At 28.8% G+C, this 14,735-nt stretch overlaps 5 protein-coding genes across 13 annotated transcripts; 2 read left to right on the top strand and 3 right to left on the bottom strand.

The window, feature by feature from the left end:
* Positions 1–96: 96 nt before the first annotated feature.
* LOC126867928 (protein NDUFAF4 homolog) lies at positions 97–2,552 on the bottom strand. 4 transcript variants are annotated; one of them, XM_050623024.1, is made up of 5 exons: positions 2,406–2,552; positions 1,433–1,579; positions 985–1,076; positions 693–900; positions 97–582 (listed from the first exon to the last, which is right to left on the bottom strand). In XM_050623024.1, exons 2-5 carry the CDS (start codon positions 1,575–1,577, stop codon positions 500–502), a joined length of 528 nt encoding a protein of 175 aa, XP_050478981.1. In that variant the 5' UTR covers positions 1,578–1,579; positions 2,406–2,552; the 3' UTR covers positions 97–499. The 4 variants fall into 4 exon arrangements, with proteins under 4 accessions (XP_050478981.1, XP_050478982.1, XP_050478979.1 ...); XM_050623025.1 differs by lacking the exon at positions 2,406–2,552 and adding an exon at positions 1,930–2,070; XM_050623022.1 differs by lacking the exon at positions 2,406–2,552 and adding an exon at positions 1,700–1,910.
* On the top strand, positions 2,263–6,902 carry LOC126867878 (double-strand-break repair protein rad21 homolog). 2 transcript variants are annotated; one of them, XM_050622917.1, is made up of 13 exons: positions 2,263–2,406; positions 2,878–3,045; positions 3,332–3,561; positions 3,665–3,848; positions 3,915–4,074; positions 4,148–4,340; positions 4,430–4,653; positions 4,724–4,944; positions 5,030–5,209; positions 5,304–5,672; positions 5,750–5,881; positions 5,966–6,121; positions 6,209–6,902. In XM_050622917.1, exons 2-13 carry the CDS (start codon positions 2,902–2,904, stop codon positions 6,332–6,334), a joined length of 2,319 nt encoding a protein of 772 aa, XP_050478874.1. In that variant the 5' UTR covers positions 2,263–2,406; positions 2,878–2,901; the 3' UTR covers positions 6,335–6,902. The 2 variants fall into 2 exon arrangements, with proteins under 2 accessions (XP_050478874.1, XP_050478873.1); XM_050622916.1 differs by lacking the exon at positions 2,263–2,406 and adding an exon at positions 2,599–2,747.
* A 1,290-nt stretch (positions 6,903–8,192) lies between these two features.
* LOC126867889 (T-complex protein 1 subunit alpha) lies at positions 8,193–11,446 on the bottom strand. The gene is made up of 10 exons (XM_050622962.1): positions 11,238–11,446; positions 10,868–10,953; positions 10,644–10,772; positions 10,457–10,554; positions 10,243–10,353; positions 9,728–10,133; positions 9,444–9,646; positions 8,899–9,091; positions 8,665–8,828; positions 8,193–8,577 (listed from the first exon to the last, which is right to left on the bottom strand). Exons 1-10 carry the CDS (start codon positions 11,308–11,310, stop codon positions 8,367–8,369), a joined length of 1,674 nt encoding a protein of 557 aa, XP_050478919.1. The 5' UTR covers positions 11,311–11,446; the 3' UTR covers positions 8,193–8,366.
* Positions 11,447–11,511: 65 nt separating this feature from the next.
* LOC126867930 (39S ribosomal protein L27, mitochondrial) lies at positions 11,512–12,867 on the top strand. 5 transcript variants are annotated; one of them, XM_050623030.1, is made up of 4 exons: positions 11,512–11,657; positions 12,152–12,232; positions 12,353–12,516; positions 12,599–12,867. In XM_050623030.1, the coding sequence occupies exons 2-4, from the start codon at positions 12,154–12,156 to the stop codon at positions 12,800–12,802; spliced, it is 447 nt and encodes a 148-aa protein (XP_050478987.1). In that variant the 5' UTR covers positions 11,512–11,657; positions 12,152–12,153; the 3' UTR covers positions 12,803–12,867. The 5 variants fall into 5 exon arrangements, with proteins under 5 accessions (XP_050478987.1, XP_050478989.1, XP_050478988.1 ...); XM_050623032.1 differs by lacking the exon at positions 11,512–11,657 and adding an exon at positions 11,712–11,888; XM_050623031.1 differs by lacking the exon at positions 11,512–11,657 and adding an exon at positions 11,712–11,892.
* LOC126867905 (tRNA-splicing endonuclease subunit Sen34) lies at positions 12,732–14,648 on the bottom strand. Its single transcript, XM_050622984.1, has 6 exons — positions 14,453–14,648; positions 14,149–14,370; positions 13,773–14,044; positions 13,478–13,688; positions 13,201–13,362; positions 12,732–13,124 (listed from the first exon to the last, which is right to left on the bottom strand). Exons 2-6 carry the CDS (start codon positions 14,198–14,200, stop codon positions 12,931–12,933), a joined length of 891 nt encoding a protein of 296 aa, XP_050478941.1. The 5' UTR covers positions 14,201–14,370; positions 14,453–14,648; the 3' UTR covers positions 12,732–12,930.
* Positions 14,649–14,735: the final 87 nt, after the last annotated feature.

The following is a 14,735-nucleotide window of genomic DNA, read 5'->3' as shown; positions in this document are numbered from 1 at the left end:
GTGTTTCTTACGCTTCTGTTTCTATATTAAATTCCTAAAATTTCTAATAATTGAAATACTCAGTATTAAAGTAGGATTAAAATAAGATAACTAATATAATTTTTAATAAATTGTTATTTATTTTTATTCTACATGATACTTTAGATTCTTTTAACTTTTGGGTTTGAGCCGCAAGCAATGCGATCGTGCTGTTTAGATTTTGTATCGAAAAATCCCAGTACATTTGAACGCTACAAACGCCTGACGGTATTTTGTATTTCATTGTTATCTTCCCAATAATTTTTATTGAACAAAACTTGAAATATTTATAAACTAATAGTACGCATATATAATAATATAGATGTATTTCATAAAAATAACAAATATGATGAGCGCTATTACGCCGTTTGTTCCTCTTCGTAAACGATTAGGACAAGCGCTATCGCACTGTTAGGGATTTTTCGACCCTGTTTTTTCAAAGACTACTGGGATTCAAATGGTTAATTATAATACAAGAATCTTACTTTTTCTTACCCTCCTCTATCTTCATCTGTTTCACATCTGTCATCACGTGAAAGAGTTTATAACTTGTTAAAATATTTTCTGAAACAGTTATTAATATTATATTTTAAGTATTTAAATAGGATTTAGGGAATACAAATTTACTTTAGTAATACTGTATTATCATTTTCTATCTAAAAACATATTCTTACCTACTATTTGTTTATCTATTTGATACTCTTGGGATATTCTTTCTATAGAGTATTCTACTGCATTTTCTTGATGTTTAGTCAAAAATGTTACTACTTCTTTTATGGTACATTTACCTCTCTGAGGAACAAGCGATTCATAAAATTCATTTAAAGAATATTGACTTCTATCCTGTGGTAATGGCCTAGATGAGGCTTGTGTTGGTTCAATCTAGTAATAAAAAAATATCAATTTATTTCATAATAGTTACAAATAAATAAATACATCCACAAAAGATTTCTAAATGAAATATACCTCTGGATCTTTGGACTGAACGAAGACACTCTTTAAACGATCATTTAATTCATGGTCCTTTTTGTACTGAGTGTCTTTCAAATTAGGTTTTACTAAAATAGAAATAACTTTTAAAAATGTAAAAAGCTATTATTACATGATATAGAAAATGACTAATTCTTAAAACTGGTACTCTTGTTTAAAAAAAAAACAAAATTTTATAACATACAACTTTATCTCACATTTTGCCATGCAAAAGCTATAATTAAATAATCTATATCACTTAAGTTTAAGCTACGTGTAAAAAAATAAAAATAATTGTTTTATTTCTTTTACTTCTGTAAATTCTATTATTTCTATTCTATCTGTATCTATATCTATTTCCAAAAATTCTTTTATTTTCAATTCTAACAAAAATGTTAATCTAAAAAATATAAAACTTGAAATAGAATTTGAGAAAGAAATTTACATTTATCTACAACTTCTCTTTGTCTCTGTACTGATGGATATTCAGGAGCAGGAATTGGCTTCTCCTTATCAAGAATACGTGCTGTACGATTTTCAATGTTAAATGAACGAATTGGTCGCGTAATATAAGAGTACACCTTTCCCATTTCTATAACAAAAAAAGAATATTTAATATATATCGCTAAAAGTATAACTTAAATTGTATTTTATATACATATATATTTAAAAAAAACGGAACAATTTTAAAGAAGTTATTGTGTTTTCATACCAACTTTTTGGTTAATATTCTTGTTTATACCAGATTCAATACTTTGATTTCTATGCAATAATATTATTTTATTTGATGAAAGTAAATCTAAATATTAAATTACAAAACGAATATTTTTATTTCAAGTTGTAAAGATATTATTAGAAGTTCCTATTGCGCTACTCAGAACATTTATTACTTTGTGACCACATGGTTATAGTTAAGACAAAAGTAATTTTTTTGTTACTGACTTTGTTCTATACTGTTTGGACATTATTTGGTAACAAAGTTCCAACACATTTCTCAAATAAATGAAATTATACATTTTGATATTATACATATTTTGCAATAAAAAAATATTTCTACAAAAATGCATAAAACATTGAATACTATTGGTGAAAACTAGAAATCAGAAACGTTGTTGATAGGTTATTAACAATATAATACATATAATTTAATTTTCTATTAAGCCATTCATTACTTAACATTCCATTATTTGAATATTAACTATGAAACAAAAAAGGCAAAAATCAAGTATATAATAAGTTTATAGTCATATAAATGTTTGATATAGATATTTAATTTACGCAGGTTAGAAAAGTTAGGAAAATAAAATTTTATGTGTTTACGAACACACCTATCCGCCATTAACGGGACGAGTTTCGGAACGTTCAGTAAAATTAGTTGCATGCAGGTTCTCGTGAAGACGCGCTGAAAAGAAACATACCGTATGTGTCAACGATTTTCTAATATACCAGTTAAATGTGATAATTTATGTAAAATATAAAATTAATAGTTCAAGATTTATCGATAACGAGTCACCGTAATATGATTTGCACAGAAATAGATTAGAACGTAACTACGTGTTCAACAGCTTACGCGTAACCGCCAAAATTACGGACAGAAACGCCATCTTGTGCAAAGATGTTGACATTTTACTAAATTAAGAAAAATTACATGATCGCTATTTTGTTCGAGTCCTACGACTCGATTTTCACTATTTAGAAATATAAAAAAATGCTAACTTCATGTATTAATTGACCCATCGACCGGTTTTGTCAATAATAAGGTGATAATGATGTTGCTAGCGGAAAATCGCGTTAAAGAATTAGCCTCTTGTGTATACCTTTGTGTTTACAAACACAGAACAGACAACTCCTTTAGCCGATTTTACTGATATAACACAATTTTGTTTGCAGAAAAGGACATAACACAGGTTAAAAATGTTTTACGCTCATTTCGTGTTGGCCAAAAAAGGGCCGTTAGCACGTATTTGGTTAGCCGCTCACTGGGATAAAAAATTGACGAAAGCCCATGTATTCGAGACGAATATTGAAAAATCTGTAGATGGTATATTACAGCCAAAGGTATTTATAAAATACGCCTTTTTTAATTTTTATGTATATGAACTTATAAATTTCTAATATTCTTGTTATGATTCTAGATTTATGACAATATGAATTTTATGTTTTTTTAGACATTACGTAAGATCTTTTATAGTAGAGTGTTACTTAAATATATATTATCTAAATCTCATAGATTTTTGTTCATTTTATTCTATTTTCTAGAATACAATATTTTTTTATGAAAAGAATTCTTAATATTTCTATAAAATATATGGTTTTTATTTTTTGTGTCACTATTTTATTATAGGTAAAAATGGCTTTAAGAACATCTGGTCATTTATTGTTGGGTGTGGTACGTATATATTCAAGGAAAGCTAAATATCTCTTAGCCGATTGTAACGAGGCCTTTGTCAAAATAAAAATGGCCTTTAGGCCTGGTATGGTAGATTTACCAGAAGAACATAGAGAAGCTGCTGTAACAGCTATAACATTACCTGAAGTGTTTCATGATTTTGATACAGCAATGCCAGAATTAAAGTAAATATATAAGAATTAAATAGAAACTTTAATGAAGATAATTACATAAAAATAAAAGCTTATTTTATAAATATTGTTATTTAATACTAATGCTATATTTCAGAGATGTTGACATTGAAGCACAATTTAGTTTAAACCAGTCACGAGCGGAAGAAATCACTATGAGGGAAGATTATGGCAGTTTAGCTTTAGTTACGCATGATCAAGGATTTGGTGACATGAGTTTTGATGCTGAACCTCCAGAATTGTTAAGACATGCTGGTGCTGTAGAACCATCATTAGATCAGGTATGTTTTGTCACTTTAACATGTTGACATTTTATATGAAGAATAAAATCTATATTCATTTTTCAGACTCATATGTTGTTCACTGATGGACCAGGGATCGAAGCAACTTTAGAGCAAAAGGAAAAAGAACCAGTACCAGGTCCATCGGTAACAGCGCAAGCTATGGATATAGATATGCCAATTAGAGATGATGGTTTTGGTGGTCATCTTGGTCAAGATATTATATGTAAGCAACTTACATTAATATATGCAATTGAAATGATAATTATATTTATAACAAGCTGTATTTCTTTATTTAGCTGGTGGGTTGTTTGAGGGTGGTTTATTTGATGAAGCACCAATGGGTGAAGTACCTGTACCTGAGGTAAGTGCAGTAGCAGAAACACAAGAACCTGGTGTAGTTTCTGGAGGTCCACCTTCTGTGCATGATGAATCAGAAGAAGAAATGGGAGATCGTTTTGGAGGTCCACCATCTCCCATGGATGGAATGAGGTAATTAATAAATTGTATTTTACACATTCAAAATTTATATTAAATAAATGTATGTATATATCATATTAAATTTAACATTTTCTGTATAGTACTGACGAATCCAGACCCGTTTCTCCAGCTGCACCTGGTGAAGAAATTGAAGGAAGAATAAGTGTTGCCAGTCGCCGTTTCACTCCTGCTCCACCCAATGTCCCTGAAGAACGTCCAATGGAACCTATGGAAGAAGCTCCACCTCTACAGGATCAAACTACGTTATTACATGATGAAGAAGAGAGTTTCGCTCTCGCACCTGTTGATACATCTGCCTTAAAAGGTTTGTGATATTATATTTTATTTCAGTTGTGATATTAATTGTTATAATCTAATTTTAATAAAATTAATAGGATTTACAAAAGCAAAACGCAAGCGTAAACTCATTGTGGATGAGGTAAAAAATATCTCTGGTGAAGAAATGAAAGCACAATTATCAGATATTAGTGACATTATTACTACATTAGATTTGGCACCACCTACGAAAAGATTAATGCATTGGAAAGAAACTGGTGGAGTCGAAAAATTGTTTGCTTTACCAGGAAGACCAATACCAGCACGTGTATTATTTAAGGTAATGTATTTCATATTTAATAATCATCAAGTATGTATGTATCTGCCATTTAAAAAAAATATAATTTTATTTTCTAACAATATAGAATTATCAACGACATTTAACTAGCAAGTCTTACGATCATGAGGACTTTGGACGTTTAGTAGGTGAAGAAGAAGGCATGCCTTTAGAACAAATGAGAGAACCTGCAGAACCTGATTCGTATGAACAAACTATTCTCAGTAAACGCATGGCTCGCAAACGAAAAGCACCAGCGGATGAAGAGGTACATCATATTGTTTATTTTTAAATCTTTCTTCTATTATAAAACCTCTTTTTTAAAACTGTATGAGTTTATTAATGTATTTTATTATTTTTAGATAAGGCCACCACCTCCAGCGCCAGCACCTCCTCCAATAGATGTTGCCCCTGAAGCAATGGATGTTCCTAGTATAGTCCCCCAACCAAGTCTTCCCTCTGCAGAATCACCAGTACCTCAACCTGAGATGTCTTTACCAACTGAATCATCAGTATCTGAAATTAGTGGTATTGTGCCTCCTATTGAAGAAGCGGATATGGTTCCTGTAGTTCCCGAGACATCTTTAATTCCTTCAGAAATTCCTGAAATTCCTCCTAATGAAGCTATTACTGCATCTGAAGAACCAGTTGTTCCACCTACACTAATAGAACCAGAAGTCGTTCCTACACCTGTTGAAATGCCACAAATGGAAAATATGGGCTATGATCAGGTTAATTTTATTCCTTAGATATATATAAATATATGATATTATATTACGTAGATATTAACGAATTTGAATATACATAGGCGCAATCTCAAGTACCCTATATGGGATATGATGAACATCATCAACCACCCCACACACCAGCTGTATCAGAAAGAGGACCAGCAACGCCATGGAATCATGAAGATTATGAATTTCCACCATCTGTAGGTCCTGTACGTATAATGTTTATTTACTTATATTAAATTATAATACATTCGAAGCAACTAAATGTATAATATAATCTTTTACTTTTCTAGCAAGAAGAACAACAAATAGATGAAACTTATGAACAGTTTGAAGAACGAGTTCTTAATAAGAGAGCATCACACATGTATCATGTTATCAAAAGTAAACTAGACACCAAAGATAGATTGACACTATCAGAAATGGCATATAAAAACAATCGCAAGCAGGTTTGTATTCTAGCAGAACTTATAATTGTATAATTGTAATATAATTGTAGAAATTTAATTCATGTTATTATTGATTCATTCTTTTAGGTTGCACAAAAATTCTACACATTATTAGTTCTAAAAAAATTCCAAGTATTAGAGCTCAATCAAGACCATCCATATACTGAGATTGTAGTCAGTAAAGGACCAAAATTTGAGAATCCTGCATTATAAAATTGCTATAGGTATTTCTTACCATACATTTATTGTTAAAAAATGATGGAGACAGAGAGGATTGTAGCTATTTTTAATCATACATAAAATAAGCGATTTATCTAAATTCTTTTGAAAGATAAATTGTAAAATAATATATAAAGCTATTATAACTCTTTGGGAATATCTGCATAAGACAAAAGAATTTTATAAATCATGTTTTAAAGTCCTGATTCAGGAATGTATACGTTTTGTATAAATCAAAGTAGAATTATTTTGGACCTTCTGTATCTTTATTGTGATAAAAAAATTCAATCAAAGATACGCAAATATATTACCATTGATAAATGTTTTACATTGGCAAAAAATCAATTGTCTTCATTAAATTTATTATCAATCCGAACAGGGTTTGTATATAATATTAATATGTAGTAAAAATATATTTTATATCTTAATATTTACAAACAACTTTGAGTCTATACTGCAGGATGGTCCAAAATTACTAATAATTGTGTAAGATAATTTATGAAATTATGATAAAAAGCATTTTGTTAAAAATTTCATAAAATGAAATTATTTGTGATTTAAATCGATGTATTATTTTCAAATTTCTCAAACTTAAAAATATCAAATGCTTCAATAATTTTTTTTTATTAGCATACTTACACATTAATGCTATTATAAACAATTATTAATGGAAGAATCAAGGGAATGTTTTACGGATAATGCTTTTATGTATTGCAGTCATACTTTAGAATCAATAGTGTGATTAAGTTATTTTTCAGAGATCTATATAAATATTATTTACTATTATATTTTGTTTAAACTCGATATAATCTGTATAGTTACTTTTCCGTATAAATTACTGCAAATTTATGATGTTCTATAGTTTATATTTACACTGTGAACGACATTCCAAAGAGCATTGATTTAATAGTCTCGCTTTTTTGTGTGTTTCAATCTTTTTATTGTACAATTTTTTCATTATATTTTGAAGAAAACGTATTAATTATATAAAAAAGAAATAAAAATTGTTTGACCCTACTATTTTTTCAAAGAAAATAGCGTTATGGTTAGTGCTTTACTCCGACCATAAAAAAATGTTCAATAATTTATTGTTATATATGTATACCAGTTCCATGGAATACATGTGTTAAATCATATTTAAAAAAAGTACTATATTTTATCAAATTAACGTCTGAAATTTCTCGAAAACGATCATATAACATTGTAAATATACATGCACAGCAAATAACATAACTATCATTACGCACGTAATGGCGTTTAAGGCGTATCATGAAAAAAATCGACTGCTATACCATATACTTAAAATGCCTGATTGTAAATAGTCTCATGATTCACTAATTAATATACATCTGTTTATAAAATAAAAAAAAGATTTCTGAAATATTTTCTTTAAAATTTGAACCCTAAAGTACATATCATATAATACTTAAAAATATTAATTATTTTCCATTAATAAACTGTTACATGTGTAAAAATTTATTAAATTTGAAGATTAAAATTAATTTTAAGATCTTTTTGCTTTAATACACGCCGTGTACGATATACACATGACGTGTTTATGCATTAAATGCTTTTTTATAACAGGTGTATTCATTGTATTGAATATATCTAAAATTGTTATTTTAAATTAACAAATTCCCTTTCCGATATGACTATACTTAGTTTTCGAAAATTGCACTTTGAATGATGAACAGCATATTATATATACCTTCAAAATCCCGCCATTTTTTAAATATTAAACATATTTCACACTGATATGATAAATTTTACATGAACTATAAAATTTGTTATGTTTCCAATACTTTAGTATGTTCTCCTATTATTATTTAAAGCGTGAAATATATACACAATATTTTTATATGTGAAAGCTTTATTTTATTTATTACCAGCAAATTCATTCATGAGCGTTAATATTAAATTGTAATCCTTATTACTTAAATTATGAAATAGTATTTGAAGTGAAGAATAATTTAATCTTTCTGGTATAACAAATCATGGGAAAAAGATGTGTAAACCCATTTTAATTCTACTCTTCCAATTCACCAGATTCCATTGCTTCGCGGTATGATTTATCCTTCGTACGTTCTGGATCTAGTTTAATCATATCATCGATTCTAAGGATAGTTATCGCTGCTTCCGTGGCAAATTTCAAAGATTTTATTTTCGAAATTGCTGGTTCTAATACCCCAGCTTTTTTGTTATCTTTAATGGTACCTTCAAGCAAATCTAGACCAACCCTATAAAAGAAAATTAATATTGCTTTACATTATCATTAAAGTATGTAAAATAAATGTTATCATGTAATATTTATTTTAAAATATTACCACTTTAGATCAGCAAGATCTGCTTTTGTTTGACTGGAATTGTGATAAGCACGTAATTTTGCAACAAGATCTGTAGCATCCTGTGCCGCATTAACTGCTAATGTTTTCGGTATAATCAGCAATGATCTTGCGAATTCAGCAATAGCTAATTGTTCTCGAGAACTCTATAAAATATAAATGTTCCAGCCCAAGAATGATTTAATAATCCGTAATATTACAAGAAACTAAACTTACGAGTGATGTAGCAAAATTTTCCAAATAAATTGAAAGTGCTGCTTCAACACAGCCTCCTCCCGCAACCACACTTTTACTTTCTAAAACTCTTTTTACTGCGCATAATGCATCATGCACAGATCGTTCCATTTCATCACAGTAGTAATCATTTGGTCCTCGTAATATCAAAGAACTTGCTGTTCTTGCTTTTGGCCTATTATAAATAATATAAAAATAATTTAGCTTTAAAGTCATTCTTTTTTTTAATCCCCCGCCATACTTTTATGAATATGAGTCGTGATGAGAATTTTGAGCCAAACCTAAATATCACGAGTCAGGCTCGTGGTCTTAATCTCGAGCCAAGTATGAATGTCTCGAATGATGTCTTTTTTCTAAACACCGGGGCGGCTATGTCGCACTCAGTCGCACGATATCATGTTTCAAGTTCCGACACTGTCTCCGCCGCTTCGACTCCTTTCCCGACCATTCGGGCACAACGTTCGAGCCCGGATTTTTCCAAGTTAAATGGTATGGCAAGGGGTTAAATAACGAACTTAAAAACAAACCCTTTAATAAGAATAAGCTCATCGTCGCAAACCATTTCTTGTACTACTTCAGCAGCTTCTCCAAGGAAATTAGAGTCAAAACTTTCTTCTCCTTCCATATTAGTTAAAGAAGTAAGAAACTGGGCGCCTGTAGCTTTTGCAATCCTTTTCAAATCTGCTTTTTTGCATCTACGAACTGCCATTGCTTTAGCTTCTATAAAATACTAAACAAATACAAAAAATTATATGAATTGGCCATCTTTCAAATAAAAACATACGGTAATCTGTATATAATTTAAATATACTTTTAAACAAAGGTCATCAATTCCTCCAGATACAAGAATGACATTTGTACCCGCTGCAAGAATCTTTTGAATACGCTCTTTTGTAATATCTGCTTCACGTTGCCGCACTGCTTCTAACTTTTCAGGATCTGTGATCAGTACCTCAACTCCTAATTTCATTTTCGTCTTTTGCAAAGAGAAATCTAAACATGCAATTTTTGCATTAACTATTCTTTTAGTCATTGCTTGAGAAGCTACAGTGCAATTCAGTGCATAACCCTGCACTATTACAGACTCTCTAACACTTTTCCCATGAGCCTTTAAAACATTAACTGCTTTCACAGGGTATATAAATCCTCCTTTTCCATCACTAACTTTTACTGCATTTGAAGCATCAACAACCATGTTTCCAAAGAAATCAGCATCACTATTAATTTATTAAGGAAATAATCATGGTATTACAACATTCAGTTCCTATAAATATAATAATATGATAATTATGAAATTTAATTTATATAATGAAATAAAAAGGATACGCTCCAATGATTTTACTGGACATAGAAGTTTTTGCTACATTAACTAAACAATCTCTTCCAAGCTCATCTACACTAACAGTTAAATGTTCTTGAATATATTTACAGGCTTCCCTAAAATATAAATGATTAGAACACACATATAAATTATCTTTACTGTCTTAATTAATAAGTTAATAATAATTGTATAAATCTTTTTCAATAATGTGAGACTTACTTGCAAGCAAGCCTATAGCCACTAATTACAGATGTTGGATGAATCTTTTGTTTTACAAGCTCATCAGCATTTTTTAATAGTTCAGCTGCAACTATTACCTGTTTAAATAGAAAGATAAATTATTTCTTATGTGAAAATAATTTATTTACATTATTTTAAAAACAAAAAGTTAAATAAATAAGCTTACTACTGATGTGGTTCCATCGCCAACTTCTTCATCTTGTAGTTGAGCTAATTCTACCAAAACTCTTGCAGCTGGGTGTTCAACTTCTAACAAACGTAAAATAGTTGCTCCGTCATTAGTAACTGTAACATCCTATAATAATTCAAGTATGTAAAGTACAAATTCAAAAAATAATATAATCTTTATACAAGCATACAAGAATGTATTTTGTAAAAACATTTACATACTCCAATGTCATCTACAAGCATTTTATCCAAGCCAACAGGACCCAAAGAACTCTTCACTATATTAGCGATTGCACATGCTGCCATGACTATAAAATAAAAAACAAAAAGGAATAAAATAATTATACTTAATATACCAATTTTATGTATATTCAACAAAATGTACACCTTTTATTTTTGAAATTTTTTATTTAAAACACTATTTTATCATTACATACACATATAATATATATATAATATAATATATATTATTCTATTTATTAATATATAAAAATCTTTCTAAGAATAATTGACAGAAATATCCACATTTGAACAAATATCGAATAAATTGAAGTATAACCAAATTCTGAAATAAAATGCGTTAGCGACATACCATTTTGAGTTCTTACTGGAGCCCCAGACTGTCGAATACCGCCAACAACTAGAGGACTGGCTACTGTCGACATTTTATAATATTTTTATCACTTTTCTTTGATATTATAGGTAAACGATAATCTCGAAATTTCAATTGCCGACTAAACTATTACCACAATGCGATCCGCGTGTGCCGTTGCTGATGATTGATGATGATGATCAGCGACGCCTATCCCAGTTACTTCCTTTTACGGACAAACTTAACGTTATATTCTATTGGTTAAATTCCCCTAAAACAATATTTCATTGGTTCAAATTGGACAAAACATGTCTTCTATTGTTTTCCAGAAGCACTTACCAACATATTCTTAATATACATATGTATGTTATAATTATATAGTTATATATTTACTTGATATAGTTTGTAAATACTTGCAAAGTAAGTATTTACTTATCTTACACTTAATTAATATGGAATCTTTCATCAAATATTGAAATTATAAATTGAAATGTATATGTGTATTTAAGCTATTAGATATTAATTATAAGTTACAATTTATAATTAATGATAAGAGATACATATATAATAAAAATGTCATTGTTAAACATTGTTTTTATTGATCGTGTTGCGAAATTTTGAATTTTGTTTCTACAGGAATAACTTGCAAAAGTTGGTAATAATTTTCAATTAATACAAGTTAGTGAAGTCAGAGGAAATAAAGTTTAGTATACATAAAAGATTTGTGAAATATTTAAAGTAAAAATAATTTATCTTTTATTTTGAGTAATATTTATATATTTCATTTTAAATGTTAACAATATTATGTAATACTCATTGACAATCTCGTTAAAACTGAAAAGTTTATACTTAAATAACCTATTTAAATAAAGGAGCTACTAGTGTGTTATTTAATGTTAAATAATTACTTTCAGCTATGACACTCTTAACACAATTGTATGCTTACACTTTAAAAAACTCCAAATCTCTCATAAATGCTGCTTCTACCAATATAGGTTTGTAGAAAATAAACATATTATATTTTCAATCTTTAATATTATATTTCTTCATAAATTTATTTATATAAAATGGGTGCTATTTCTATGTGGTACTGTTTTTAATTTTTATATTAATAGTATGTGTAAGGCATGCATCAAAAAAATTTAGTGGTAGTACACGTATCAGTCCTGGTCATCCAAGGCCTAAACATAGAGGATGGCGAGTACAAGATGGACATTATGTAGAAAAATCTACAATATTAGCTACACAACGTAAACCTCGATTTCATCCAGGACTATATGTAAATATAAAAAAGAATTGTACTCATATGCCAAATATATGTTATTTGCTAAATAAAGATGTATTAATTATTTGTTTTACAGGTTGGTTTTGGTAGAGATGGTACATTATATGCTTTAGAAAAGGGAAAAGTATTTGTCACCTGTGAGAAGATTAATCCAAATCTGGACCGTGCTTGGGCTAGAGCACACTATACTAACAGAGAAAACACTGTGATATATAAAAAACATTTTAATGTTATTCCTGATCCACAAGATAATAGATTTGTATTAATTGATGCTCTTTAAATACAATTGTTTTATTGTACTTATATTCTGATTATAAATCAAAAATATAAATGAAAAAAAACCAAGATTGTTTTTTAATGTTTCATAAGTTTAATCATATAATATTATTCAAGTATTGTTAAACATTTTCAAGCACCTGCCCTTTCTGCCCATTGGAATGATTGATATTTTATGATTTGGTTTTCAGAAAAGAAAGCATATACTTGTGTTTTTCGAACATGGCAAGCAATCCGGCACTGTGCTGAAAGTTCAGTTATTGGAATTTCCTCTTTTCTATCTTTACATAAAATTATGAATTGGGAGTGAAACATAATGGGATCTCCTATAACAAAAATATAAATAATTTAAATATTTGTCTATCTCTATTAACAATATATAAACAATATATCTTAGATTACCAGGATAAGCCAAAAAATCTCCTCCAAATTTTTCTCCATTTGTTACATAATATCCTCTTTCCCATAAATCTTTATATGTCTTATATCGAAGTTGTTGTTTCTCATTTGAAGGATACTTCCATTCTATTACTTCTATATCATTTTCATCTGTCCATGGGTATGCTGAAAACATATTTCCATAAAATACCTAAGAAATAGAAATAAATATTTTAGATATAAGTGTAGTATCGTTTAATTTCATGCTTTTTCTTCTGGTCAATATCATTTTTCTCCTTACCTGTATGGGTTTGAATCAAAGCTTCAGTTTTGTCTAATTTGGGTAATTTTGCCATTTCTTCCTTTAATAAATCTTGTCTATTTATTTCAATATTATTAAATGCTGCTTGTACTTTTGGATCTAATGATTTCATTACTTTTTTCTTCCTTGTATCTATCCCAAGCATTTTTCGCTTTTTCCCTTCTATAATTTTGTCCATCATACCAATTATCTATAAGAATATATATTATTTCTACCAAATTATAACTTTTTAGTAGGATATCAATATATTTGTAAAAAGTGTTCCCTTAGTAACCTGTTTTTGTCTTTCTTTCTTTAAACATTTTTCTTGTTCTACATATAATGTATTTCTATATTCTTCAAAAGCTTGTTTTAGAGAATTGGACGGTGGTTTTTGAAGACATGAATATCGTACGAGACGTGCAATATTCTTTTCAAGCAAAAGAGATACTTCTTCTGGTTGTAAGAGTAATGGAAGACCCAAAAATATATCTTGCCTAGGTTTCTTTGGAAGACAACCTATAAGTTCTCCAATTATTCGATAGTCCTTTCTAAGCTTCAACCAGTCTAGAAACCAGATAAAAGTTAAAATTGATATATTGTACTAAAAAATAAAATTATCATTTATATTTACATCTTTAATTTTAAAAGTAATAGCAGGATTGTATTACCTTCTGCACTCCATATAAAGACATTGTTTCTTGATAAAATTAAGTCTATCATTTTTCTAAGATAATCAACTTTTCAAATCTTTACAATTGTATTAAATATATTTATTTTATATGTAATGTTAAACATTACAATTTATTACAATTTTTCCATGCTGTTTTCAGTAACCAATCAAATTAGATGTTAAATGCTGATCCACATATGACAATTTTTTAGTAACTTTCCTGATCAATAAACACAAAAATTTCGTTTAATTGCCTCACAATCTTGTAAAGTATTATACAACATTTATAAAAAGGATTGTACATTATATCTAAATACGATATTTATCACGATATTATTTTCAAAATTCAAATCTAAATTATCGTAATTCTTCCTGTGACTTGTTCGACAATAATAACGTTTATGTGTCCATTACTTTCTTTGCAATTGCTAAATTTCATCGCTTACTTCGTTAATACCGAAAATATTACTGTACTATGCATCGATTCTATCACATCATATTACAATGTTAAAACATGGCAAAAATATTTGAATTCAACAGATGTCGCTATTCATCATTTCTGAATAATTATTTTGGGTAGAAGGG

This window comes from Bombus huntii, chromosome 7 (genome assembly GCF_024542735.1).
Source record: "Bombus huntii isolate Logan2020A chromosome 7, iyBomHunt1.1, whole genome shotgun sequence".
Classification (NCBI taxonomy): Eukaryota; Metazoa; Arthropoda; class Insecta; order Hymenoptera; family Apidae; genus Bombus; species Bombus huntii.
Note: the sequence above shows the minus strand (reverse complement) of the source record. Positions and strands in the feature narration are given on the sequence as shown.

Coding starts and splice junctions, on each gene's coding strand:
- LOC126867928 (XM_050623024.1), bottom strand. CDS start 1,577: ATGGGAAAGGTGTACTCTTATATTACGCGACCAATTCGTTCATTTAAC. Junction 1,077..1,432: donor AAGAGAAGTTGTAGATAAAT/GTAAATTTCTTT, acceptor TTTCTATTTTAG/TAAAACCTAATTTGAAAGAC. Junction 583..692: donor AATAGATAAACAAATAGTAG/GTAAGAATATGT, acceptor TAACTGTTTCAG/AAAATATTTTAACAAGTTAT.
- LOC126867889 (XM_050622962.1), bottom strand. CDS start 11,310: ATGTCGACAGTAGCCAGTCCTCTAGTTGTTGGCGGTATTCGACAGTCT. Junction 10,954..11,237: donor TCCAGTAAGAACTCAAAATG/GTATGTCGCTAA, acceptor TTTATTTTATAG/TCATGGCAGCATGTGCAATC. Junction 10,354..10,456: donor GGCTATAGGCTTGCTTGCAA/GTAAGTCTCACA, acceptor TTTATATTTTAG/GGAAGCCTGTAAATATATTC.
- LOC126867930 (XM_050623030.1), top strand. CDS start 12,154: ATGACACTCTTAACACAATTGTATGCTTACACTTTAAAAAACTCCAAA. Junction 12,233..12,352: donor TGCTGCTTCTACCAATATAG/GTTTGTAGAAAA, acceptor TTATATTAATAG/TATGTGTAAGGCATGCATCA. Junction 12,517..12,598: donor GATTTCATCCAGGACTATAT/GTAAATATAAAA, acceptor TTTGTTTTACAG/GTTGGTTTTGGTAGAGATGG.
- LOC126867878 (XM_050622917.1), top strand. CDS start 2,902: ATGTTTTACGCTCATTTCGTGTTGGCCAAAAAAGGGCCGTTAGCACGT. Junction 4,341..4,429: donor TCTCCCATGGATGGAATGAG/GTAATTAATAAA, acceptor TTTTCTGTATAG/TACTGACGAATCCAGACCCG. Junction 6,122..6,208: donor ATAAAAACAATCGCAAGCAG/GTTTGTATTCTA, acceptor TCATTCTTTTAG/GTTGCACAAAAATTCTACAC.
- LOC126867905 (XM_050622984.1), bottom strand. CDS start 14,200: ATGATAGACTTAATTTTATCAAGAAACAATGTCTTTATATGGAGTGCA. Junction 14,045..14,148: donor CTTTATATGGAGTGCAGAAG/GTAATACAATCC, acceptor TCTGGTTTCTAG/ACTGGTTGAAGCTTAGAAAG. Junction 13,125..13,200: donor AGATTTTTTGGCTTATCCTG/GTAATCTAAGAT, acceptor TTTTTGTTATAG/GAGATCCCATTATGTTTCAC.